Below are 11,316 nucleotides of genomic sequence, written 5' to 3' on the forward strand. Positions count from 1 at the left end.
TGAGATACTAGAGATACCTCTCTAGGTCTGCTTTACACCTACACCTTCGCACGTACAAACCAACAGTAAAAAAAAAAAAAAAAAAAAAAAAAAAAAAAAAAAAATAAAAATAAAAAAAATATTTAATTCCGTTCCGTTTTTCGTATACAAAAGCATATGTAAAGACGATTTCTGCTAATTTAAAATTCAGGAAAAATGTTAGCAATATTAAATGTGAATAAAAAAAATAAAAATAATAAAAATAATTTCTTTGAGTAAAACTAAACCCAATGCACATGTACAAACATGTGACATACAGACATGATTAAGACGCCCACAGGCAAGGGACGATAAACAGACAGATATTTCTAAAGACATTTTTAAAAAAGCCTTTAAAAACTGAAACAAAAAAATCGTGCTGCATTTTTGTTTTCTTACTGAAATCACCCCTTTGTTTCTTCAGTTTTCCACAGATTGTAAGACTGAGTGAGTGTTTTACATTACAGAAGAGGAGCTCATTGTATCAGTCCTTGGATGACGAGCGTCCGTTTGCAATCCTCTCATCTTTAAGCTTTTGTCCCATCTTGGCAATGACCATGTTTCTGTCAACGTGAGGGAATCTGCTGATTACTCGGTCTGTGAAGGAAATGAAACAACCAGCTGGTACACTTTTTGTTCACTGTAGTATTTATTGATTACATTAAATCAACTAGGGTTGTGTAATGTTTTATACATTTAATTTATATAATAATATATATATCTATATATATATATATATATATATATATATATATATATATATATATATATATATATATATATATATATATAAATATAACACGGGGTTCTTGGCTTAGTTGATCTTTTCTGGCCTTGGGTGTAAAATGGAACCCATTCATTCCGATCATAAGGAGGGGGATCCTAGATGGTACTTTTGATTTAAATGTGTGACACTCCAGTTGTAAAGCAGGGAGAGCAGAGTAAAAGTAATTTAAATGTGTTTGTTTTTAAGAGAGCTGAGATGATGGGGGGGGGGGGGGGGTTATTGTGTAACTGTGTTACAAGACTATATATATATATATTATATATATTTATAGTATTATGTATGTTGCTGTGACAGGTGAAAATACCATCTACAGCCAGCGCAGAGAAACATCTACTCTGAAACCATGACTGTTGAAGCTACTGAATGATGCTCTCCGTTGCTGTGTCCAGTATAAATCTGTTATCTGATATTATCACAACAAAGATGTTGATAGTTTTGACAATCTTTGCCCAGACTATTTTACTGTTAAGAAAACAAACCTCACAGTTGTGAAAAGGGATTTTCTCCTGGAAAACACAGTTCGGTACAATAAAACAGGTAAAGAATGTACTATGAATAACTGCTTCAGAATATGGATGTCTTTAAATATTAGGTGTCTGGATTGATTCCCAATTAACATTCTATAAATACATTGATTTGACTTTAAAAAGTAAATGCAAAACTATGTGTACTATATAGGTCAAGGTCTTGTTCGAGAAGTGAAAATAAATTGTTTGATTATGCAGATGTAGTTTTTTATGTAAGCCTTTAAAATAACATTAAGATTAGATATGTGTCATATTATTCCATCAGCAGTTTTGTACTTCGTAATTATAGGACCATTGTGAATTATATAGTAGGTAGGACTGGGCGAGTGTAGGACAAAGGTTTCGCTGGTACATGTCCAGTAATGTTATGTCTTATTTAACCTCTGAATTTAAAGATGTTAGTCAACACTGTTCTTTGAGACCTCACGTGAAATAAATCAATAAATAAAACAGATTTTCTTACCCACGACTGCTTGAACTTTCTCAGCATCCAGCGCCTCTCTGGCTTCGTCCATTCCTTTCCCTCGTCTTCCAGTTACACTTCTAGTCAAGATCTCCTCTCTTGTAAAAACAGCCTTCATGAGGTTGCATGTCATTTTCTTGAAATCAGCACATCGCTCCGATTCCAGCAGCCTCTGTGGGCTGATGAATGCTTGAATGCCCTATGCAGTGAAAACAAACAAATAAAACAAAAAACCATGAAGGCTTTGTTTTGAGACACACAGAATAACTTTATTATTGCTCTTTTGTATTTGTAGGCTTGGTAAAATATCTGAATGTGTGAGTTGAAGATAAAATGTGATTAGAAGACCATTTTACAATGCTGTTGTGAAAAAACAAACAAACACAAAACAAAACATTGAATCTTGCAGATGTCGATATGGTCAACAGTTTGGGGTTTGCCCATTATCTCAGACTGCTACCACAGCAAAACTGGCCAGTTACATAAATGTTCTAGTTGTCCTCTAAAGAAAAGAAAAGTTGCCATTGCTAATTTAGTTGTAAAATTCACAATTTGTTTTTGATAAAACTATTTAAATCTACAAATTCCATCAGTAAAAAATAAAACACCTGAAATGTTAAAAAAAAGTCTTCCTGTTCCTTACCTTGTGCTCTTCACTTGTGTTCATTATGCAGCTGTACGGTGCAGGGACACGGGGACCAGAGTCCTGGACCCTCTCGTTTTGTTTCTGTCCCAGCTGTGCGTATTTTGTTGGCTCATTGTGGCAAGCAGGGTATTTTACTTTCATTGCTTCAAACACAGCCCTCCGGATCATTGCAGGGATATCTTACAATGAAAACCATGTCGTTTATAAACATTTCTGACCACAGAAAAACACGATCACTAATAATTTGCTGCTGTTAAGGTCTGTTTTATTTTGACACATCGCAAATATTGAAACTAATTTTTTTTCATTTTTTTTTTTTTTTTTTATAAAGAAGAAAAACATTCAAAGCAATTATGCAGCACAAAATAAAAGGTGTGAAATTTTAGCTTTTGTTACTTTAATTCTATTTAACATTTCCATTGTTACAAAACAACCATCCTTTTATAACACTATTAGTGTATTTCACATACATGTAGCTATCATGTTGTGAAATAGACAAGGTGGGGTATATTTTAAAGATCCAAACAGTTGATCTTTATACCACTTTTCAGCTGAAACATGTAAAAAATAAAATTTAAAAAATCAGATTTATACTTGACTAGTACTGGACTAGCTTCAGTACCAAATTAGTACATAACTGAAGCACTAAACTATCCAGGTTAAATCACATTCCACTGAAGTTTGGATTTAATTCAAGTTTTCATTAAGTTTATTAAGTTCTGTACTTGTGCTTAATTCAGGCATCTAACATAACACTGTGTAACAATTATTATTTTTTCTGTTCCTGGGTAGTAAGTGTTATTTCCTAATTGCTTATGCCTCAAAAGTATAGAAAATGGCTATTATTCCCCACAGACTTTGCTTTTGTGACCAGGACAGGTAAATTTAAAAATATCACAAATATGTGAACGAAAAGACACAAAAGCGCCCGTTTTCTCATTGGAAATAGTGATATTTTGAATTTACCTGTCCTGGTCACAAAAGCAAAGTTTGTAGGGAATAATAGCCATTTTCTATACTTTTGAGGCATAAGCAATTAGGAAATAACACTTACTACCCAGGAACAAAAATTGTGTTACATAGTGAAGTATCCCTCACAGGGTTTAATCATAGCATTGATCAGGAGATTATATGGATATTGTTTATCCCATAATATAAAGAATCGTAGATGTCATGTAATGATATAAACAGCTGTAATCATGTAATAATACAACATCTCTGAACTGAACCATTTAAATATACTAGAAAGTAAATATTAACAATGAATTCTTACCTTGCTGAAATGTTGATACAACAGCCTTCACCGATGCCACTGCTTTGAGTAATTTTCTGGTGTATTCCCTTAGTGTCTGTATGTGATCATTTTCATCTTCATTATGTTCTAAAATAGAGAGAATTTCTTCATCACCAAAATGTTGTGTTGAATTTGCCTGTTAAGTGGATAAAAGGCATGCATGAAGGAAGATACATACGAGGATAGGTTTTGCATTTTTTATTAAGTAACATTGTATGCTCATAATTACACATCATCAAAAATATACCCAAACCATTACTTTTCCTGAATGAAAATGAATTCTGCCCAATTATATGCATAATGTTCTATGTGGGTTGCTCGTTGCTTACACTGATAGAATAAGTCAAGGCTTTTTTTTAATATCCAACATCTGACAAACCTTACACTCACTGGAAATGTGTGTGTTAGGAAACCTTTTCTCTGTATATAATCAGTCTTCCCTTATAAAAGTTCCCCATAATAAAAGTATAGCAAAGTGTAATAAAGCATAGTGACAGCATAGTAAACCAAAGGTAAGCACATTCAAAAACATTGCAAGCCATGGTAAAAAATGGTAAATGTCTACTATAACAATTGGAAAAGCAAAGGAAGACTGCAGAATTACCATGCAAAAATACTGTGGTACACTTTTAGAAGGGTTTTTAATCTCATTACTTGCCTGTTGTCTGGCTATTCTCTGTTGTACAAGGGCTGTCCCTGCCAAGATGGTCACGTGATCCAGTCATGGCCAATCCTCGTCCCTCGTCCATGAAGGTCTGCTGTGGGGGGTTTCGACTCCTGGAGCCCTGGGTGCGAAGGTCCAAGGGCGGGTCGCTATGGGGGCAGGGGGAAGAGGCCAGGCTGGAGCGAGACCCTGAACACAGAGGCAGCAGTCAGTCTTTAGCTCTTTAAGGTTATTGTCCTACACACAACACACATATATATATATATATATATATATATAATATATATATATATATACATATATATATATATACACACATATATATATACACACATATATATACACACACACATATATATACACACATATATATATATATATAGATATATAATATCTATATATATATATAATATATAGATTGATACTATAATATAATAATTTTTTTTATTTGAGCATTTTGAGTTTCATAAAAGGCCTATTTTGTTGTCCACAGCTCCCTTGAGCACATCATTGTTTATGGAAAAATTCAGCTGTTTATGCTTCAAACCCGGTTTCAGAGGAAACAGTGGAAATTTAAGCTGATATTTGAAGATGCAGACATGTCCACCAAAGAAATCTCAGCTCAAACCTTGAAAGATTTGATACCATGGAAAAATGTGACTGGTTACCAAGATCTGATAATGCAACTCTTTTTGATCTCTTTATTTTAAAAGGTTATAGCCAAAGCTTTGAAATACATGTTTTTACTTTTCATGAGCAGATTTCTTGCAAAGCCCTTATCATTTTTCAAAAGTTTAGCTTCACCCTGATTCTGCCACTATAGGACAGATTCAGGACCCACCTTAAACATGGAACTTCCTTTGCTTTGCTTAGTACTTTATCATCTCGTTTTCAGACCCTGAAAAGCCCGTACACTTACCTAATGTAGGTCAGTGAAACCAGCCGGAACCCGTGTCTGATGGGCCCCTAATGCCTGCTCTCAGTTCTACCACAGTGATAAACAGGCTTCACTTGTAGCGTGCCTTGCTGCTCTATAAAGTGTTTTCAGTGCAAAGAAATGCCATTGCTAATAACTTGTGCCATACCCTGTGGGTTCCCATTGAAGCTCTCCACAGGGAAACTGCAGATGTCGTCTTCCGACCCCTGTCTGTTCCCCAGAGGAGCAGTCTCAGGACTTGTGTGCTTGCTGCTGTCACTAATGTCATGAGAGGAGGACACAGACTCGAACACCATGACCTGTGAAGGACCAAGAGCCAAACAGACCAATCATCAAAACACAAAGGAGATTCAATACAAGTATGTCAGTAACACTGATCCCCCATCACAGCTGTAAATTCAAAACAAAGCCATCAGTATAAAGAAAACATTGATGACCATGACATACATCAACAGTATGTAGAGTAGTATAGAATAAGAATGACCAAGTTTTACATAAAGAGATTATCCAGATATATATAAAAAAGTTTAATAAAGACTCTATATCCCCAGAATGTGATGCTCTCAATAAATATGCTAAACAATGTTAATACCAAGTTTCATGACAATTAGATAAGTGGTTCTCCAGGTATGTGCAACATGTAAGTGTGACAGACAGATGGACAGACAGACACCCCCCAATATCTCCTGAATCTGATATACTCAATACAGTATGCCAAATAAAATGGTGATACTGAGTTTCATGACAACTGGATACCCTGTTTTCCAAATATATGGAGAAATCTGTGAAGTGTAACATACGTACAAATGACCACCTCCACTATATGCCCTTTGCAGAGGATTTCATCCCCAGCGGAGGACAATAAAACGATGTACAGTAAGATGCTCCACCTGATCATTTTTACCTCTTGTTTTATTTTCTTAAATTGTGGCCCATTGGCATCACCAGGATTCAATCTACAGAAACAAAAATTAAACACACACACAAATTTTGGTTTACAAAATGAGTCCAAGGAGCTGATGTCTTTCACCTCAGCGACTATCAGGTCTGTATAATGACTTTGGTGCTCTCAACCCACTCTCAGTAGGGAATAGCATAAACCACTAACCACACCACTATTCTGCATAACTGGGAATCTCCCCTTTGGCGAGGCCCTGGCTAAATAGAAGGGAGTGATTATGTCTCTGAGCTGTTGGGGAAAGCACTAATGTTTGGTGCAGGCTTATTTCAATAAGTTACAATCTTTTTTAAGCTGTCGTTATTGGACTCTCCCAGTTATCTTTTACAGTACATTCAGAAATATGTCTTCTACCCTCACTTGTGTTAAGGAATGTCCGTACCAAATTTAATTAGAATTGGATGAATGGTTGTAAAGATGTAAGGTTGAAACACTGTGCCTGTTGTGCACACTTGCCACCACTGTGTCTCTGCTGCAGGGCAAAATCAAATCTTTAACGCTGAATTAATTTATTTTATATAGGGGTGGCAGGACAGACTATTTTCTCTATGTGTGATTCAGTGTAGGCGTGTGTGAAAGGCAGTTTTCCAGAATTAAGACATTTTGTCAAGTAATGGGAAATTACTGTGGGGAGAACTCGAGACTGATGGTTAATTAGTTTAATAAGCCAGGGTCTGAAAGTGTAATCAGCTTTAAGTGCCACATTATGTTGTCAGCCTTACCCATGTATGATATTTGAGCTCTGTTCTGTTGCATTCATTTTCAACATTTGCTACAGCAGGCTTTCAGCTCAGCTAAGGTGGAGAGCTGAATTTGCCAGTTCACAACAGCAGTAATAAAATGTGTTTTCGTGTAGTATATCTCTAACATAATCAACTAAAGCACTGATTCAGGTTAACTACCAGCTTTACACAGTTTGCATTAACAAAAGCAGAACCTGGTGAACTGCTTTTCTAACCATCCTCCAGTGTTATTTAAAATTTACCAAACAGAACCTGGGAAATGAATTATTTTCACAGATTTTCACCAGTTGTATTTATTTTTGTATTTGTGTTATTTTAAAATGTATTTACAGTTGATGGCATGGTGATGTTTTTTTTTTTTAAAATAAATAAATGAAATGTTGAAATACTTGGTGCGTCACAACATTTATTCTATAAAGAAGTGTTTCAATAATATTAACCAGTTTGGTGCCATTCTTTTCCTTTAAATTCTACAGTAAGTTAACCACCTGCCTTCTGTGTGCTCAATTATTGCGGCTGACAGACATGCAATATATATTTTTAAACCTAAATCTTTACAGGCTTTGGTTTGCAATGTCTGATGTCTTATTGTAACTTCAATAATTTCTGAATATCTTGCGTGCTCGTGGGCCTAATAGAAGTAGCATCAAAAGCCGCAAATGTGCATTAGCAAGACTAATCAGACTCACCTAGTGCGCTTCAGCATGAAGTTGTAGGCGCACTCTCTGGCTACCTGCCTCGCCAATGAGAACAGCTCCACTCTCCGTAGCAGAAGGGCATTGTCACGGATACAGAACTGGGCTGAGGCTTCATTGACTGTCAGCTAAAACAAGGAGAAGTAACATATGTATTCAGCCATTTTTGACAATGGTAAAATATTTAGGAAAAGATTCTAAACATTTACACTTGGAAAACATTTAATAACTCTAAACTATTAACCCCTCCTTCCTACACCATGTACCTCCTGGAGGCTTAGCTGCCTCCCCTCCCTCCTCTTGGGGTCAAAGCGGCCGTAGATGAGGCTGTATTTTCGGATCTCCTCCTCCTTGGCAGGGTCCTGGGGGTTCATGCTGAAGATGTGCCCCATCGACCTGGCCAGCTTCTTATTGAGCTTTAGTAGGCTCTGGATCTCTCCAGGGTCGGCGCGCGGCACAGTCTTCATCAGCCGCTCTACGATGTCTGCTACGGCCCTGACGGAATCCAGTTCGAGACTCCCATCCGGGCTGAAGTGGGGCGACGGCTGCTCTTCTTCATTATTGCTGTCAGGATCCGAGGAGAACCTCCCACTCCACTGTTGGAAAGGCAGGAGCTTCTCAGGGCTTTTGGTAATATTATTAAGCCTTTCCTGGTTGTCTCCAAGGTTTCTAAGAGATCTCCTCCCCATTACAGTGTCACAGCTCTTGACAACAGATGTGCTGTTGACGGACACACTGGGGAGAGGTTGGCTGAAAAGGGTCGGGTTTGTGGCCCACTCCCTCAGTGCCCTCTGGAGCCTCCTGACGTGCAAAGGCCTGGTAGCCATGCCAACCAGAGCCATGATCTCAAGGAACTCCTCCTCACCAGCCTCGCACAGCTGCTGCACGTCGTCACCCCCTTGCTGTAGGAAGGTGTCATAGTAGGAGAGCAGGTTAGCTCGCTGGAGGACGCAATGGAGTTGAAGCTCGCCCAAGGTTCTTGGTATTGACATGGTCCCTCTACCTGAAACCAAGGAAGAGAGAAGGCATATAGTAAGAGACCAGTTTTATTATCTTCATTGTGCACTCACACTCATCCTGCACCCAGTGCTGGGTTTCATAACTCTTGTTGTTTATATTTTTTAAATGAATAGGTGCCAGGACATTGGGCAAGCCTGGGCAAAATCTGCTCCCAATAGGTTGTTCATACAGTTATAGGGAAGGGACAATTTATAACACAAACTTGTAGCTCTTGACCATTTAAATAATATAGTTAGTCGTTTCATATCTAATTTGACCAGCTTTTGACCTCCTTTACAATTCAGAGTTATTATACATTTGCAAATCGAGTTTTTCTAAATTTGTTCTCTAAATCTGCCTTTGTTTTAAGAACCCCAAGTGTCAGGGCTGACAACTTCATTGCATTCAACTCCTGTGACAGTGTGACTATGACAAAGATAACCACAGCATGTACAGAATAGAATGACATGCAACAGACACAGTCTTACTTACCCAGACTTTGATTTGCTCAATACATTGTGCTAAAGAATGTACAGTACTTCTTATGCACGTCTACGTAAAAATTAATATGTGACATCTTAAAAGAGTGATGGATGTAGGGACAGATAGGCACCTTTAAATATCTCCACTACATGTGCTAAAGAATGCCTTTATTTATTTATTTATTTTTTACTGTTTCTGTCTTGGGGGGGGTGGGGGGTGGTGTTAATTAGTTGTAGTGATTGTAAAATGATTAGAAATGGTACCAGCATAACAGATTTTTGAGAGTTTTCCCTTAAGTCTGTATTTGAAATAGATTTATTTCTAGTTTTTATTGTTGTGGAATATTTAGCTGTCAGTTTAGTTGGTGTTCTGTCTCGATGGCAGCTGGCTGTGTTTATTCATTTTTAAAAAGGGAAACTCAGGAAAGAACAGAAATTCAGCACTCTGACTGAAACACTTTACAGCATGCTGATGCAGAGTCGTTATCGACATGAGATGTGATGTCGGTGTGGTTCAGGTGTGCCTACCATGTGGAAAGGTTTCCGGGGGCGCGCCTGGATATATACATACATTTTTTTTTTTATTGTTTTAACCGGGTATTGCAAAATAATGCAGCTGGGGCGGGGCTATGATGCGCTATAAACAGATATGCTATGGTTTAACTTTGGCGATAAGCTGTATGATTGCAGTGTGTTTTCGAGTTCTGGACAAATGTTGTCGCTCAAGCATTAACCCGGGACCGGGGCTTGATCTTTACATTGCGGGACTGTGCCGCCCAATTAGGGACAGGTGGTCACCCTAGTTCCACGTGACTTTATCATTTGACAACACAGCTGTGATTTAACCAACGCCAATAAGCTCGCATGCAACAAAAGAAGTACTTTTCTAAACAGCGGAATTATGTTCAAAATAATAAATAATATGCAAAGCGCTCGTTAAAGTTAATTTAAAATAATAATAAACGTCAATATAGCATCGTTTAATCGAGGACTTTCATATTTGAGTTAGAGAAAAAAAAATACAATTTTGAAAGAAACATACCTTAAAAAATACTGGAGTTTTAGAAGTCCAGTTTGCGCAGGTTCGAAGAGTTGGGAGTTCCAGGTTGCTTGATTGTAACTGTCTCAGATATCCCTCTTCAAACCGTGCCAAATGTTCCGACCGATTCCTGCAATTGTTTTATTATTTCTTCTATTAGAAGATTGTTTACGTTTGTTTCACACAATCCCCTTCGCGTCGGCCTCTGGTCTTTTTCCAGTCTGTGTAATTAATTTCCACGCCTTTGTCTTTCTTTATGCGTCAATTACGTTTCAGATTTTGGTTGATAGTTATTTTTTCTTTGCATCTTGGTTTGTGATGTCCTTACAGTTTGGATGTATTTAAATAATAACAACAACAATGATTTGTGTTATTTCCCCGTCTATTGTTACTGACTAGTTGTTTTTACTGATAGTTCTATCTTATCTGCAACTCGCACTGTCAATGACTGGCTGTGGATATGTAGGAGAAAACCGTGGGCGGACGTCTGCACGCCATCTGACCGAAAAACAGCTTTCCTTCACCCGTCGAGCTGAGGTTTAAAAAACGGGAGGGGGGGGGGGGGTTGTATTGTAATATAGAATGAGCGTTGAAATTGTAAACAAAGCAATGCTTTATGGGAAACTATTTAAAGCTAAAGCAAACTCTAGAGAGAGAGAGAGACACACACACACTAAAGTGCGAAAACGATTCAGAGCACCAAGAGACACATTCAGTATTTTGTGGCTGACAGCTTCCAAACCCAGGCGTCTTAGTATATGCTATAGAGGATATTGTAAAGTAAAAAAAAAAAAAAAAAAAAAAAAAAAAAAAAAAAACAATTGAGTAATTAAGTTCATTAATCAGGCCAGTACACACATGGCTTACATGGTCAAAATGATAATCACCAGTCACCAGTCTTGAGACAGAATGACTGGGGTTGGAATATGTATTGCCCCTTTTATCTCACCCAGACCCCTTTACTCATTCAATATTTTGGTATCCTTGAACAGCTATCATCTTTAAATATATGCAAAAGATGAAATAATCAAGCCATCTGACAAGTACAGTGGCTCCCCAAATTG

General features: G+C 37.4%; 1 protein-coding gene across 1 annotated transcript; it reads right to left on the reverse strand.

Annotated features, from left to right (window-relative positions):
- Positions 1 to 244: 244 nt before the first annotated feature.
- LOC121329627 (NGFI-A-binding protein 2-like) lies at positions 245 to 10,783 on the reverse strand. The gene is made up of 10 exons (XM_041275314.1): positions 10,256 to 10,783; positions 7,999 to 8,735; positions 7,727 to 7,860; positions 6,241 to 6,292; positions 5,485 to 5,635; positions 4,394 to 4,588; positions 3,715 to 3,871; positions 2,439 to 2,620; positions 1,796 to 1,994; positions 245 to 615 (listed from the first exon to the last, which is right to left on the reverse strand). Exons 2-7 carry the CDS (start codon positions 8,722 to 8,724, stop codon positions 3,846 to 3,848), a joined length of 1,284 nt encoding a protein of 427 aa, XP_041131248.1. The 5' UTR covers positions 8,725 to 8,735; positions 10,256 to 10,783; the 3' UTR covers positions 245 to 615; positions 1,796 to 1,994; positions 2,439 to 2,620; positions 3,715 to 3,845.
- Between the last annotated feature and the right edge of the window lie 533 nt (positions 10,784 to 11,316).

The sequence above is a fragment of the Polyodon spathula genome, chromosome 17, assembly GCF_017654505.1.
Source record: "Polyodon spathula isolate WHYD16114869_AA chromosome 17, ASM1765450v1, whole genome shotgun sequence".
NCBI lineage: Eukaryota > Metazoa > Chordata > Actinopteri > Acipenseriformes > Polyodontidae > Polyodon > Polyodon spathula.

What these genes read in the sequence shown, in the direction of transcription:
- LOC121329627 (XM_041275314.1), bottom strand. Translation starts at nt 8,724, where the DNA reads ATGTCAATACCAAGAACCTTGGGCGAGCTTCAACTCCATTGCGTCCTC. An exon ending in GGCAGCTAAGCCTCCAGGAG is followed by an intron (nt 7,861 to 7,998) that starts GTACATGGTGTA and finishes TCCTTGTTTTAG; the next exon opens with CTGACAGTCAATGAAGCCTC. An exon ending in TTCATGCTGAAGCGCACTAG is followed by an intron (nt 6,293 to 7,726) that starts GTGAGTCTGATT and finishes TTGTTTCTGTAG; the next exon opens with ATTGAATCCTGGTGATGCCA.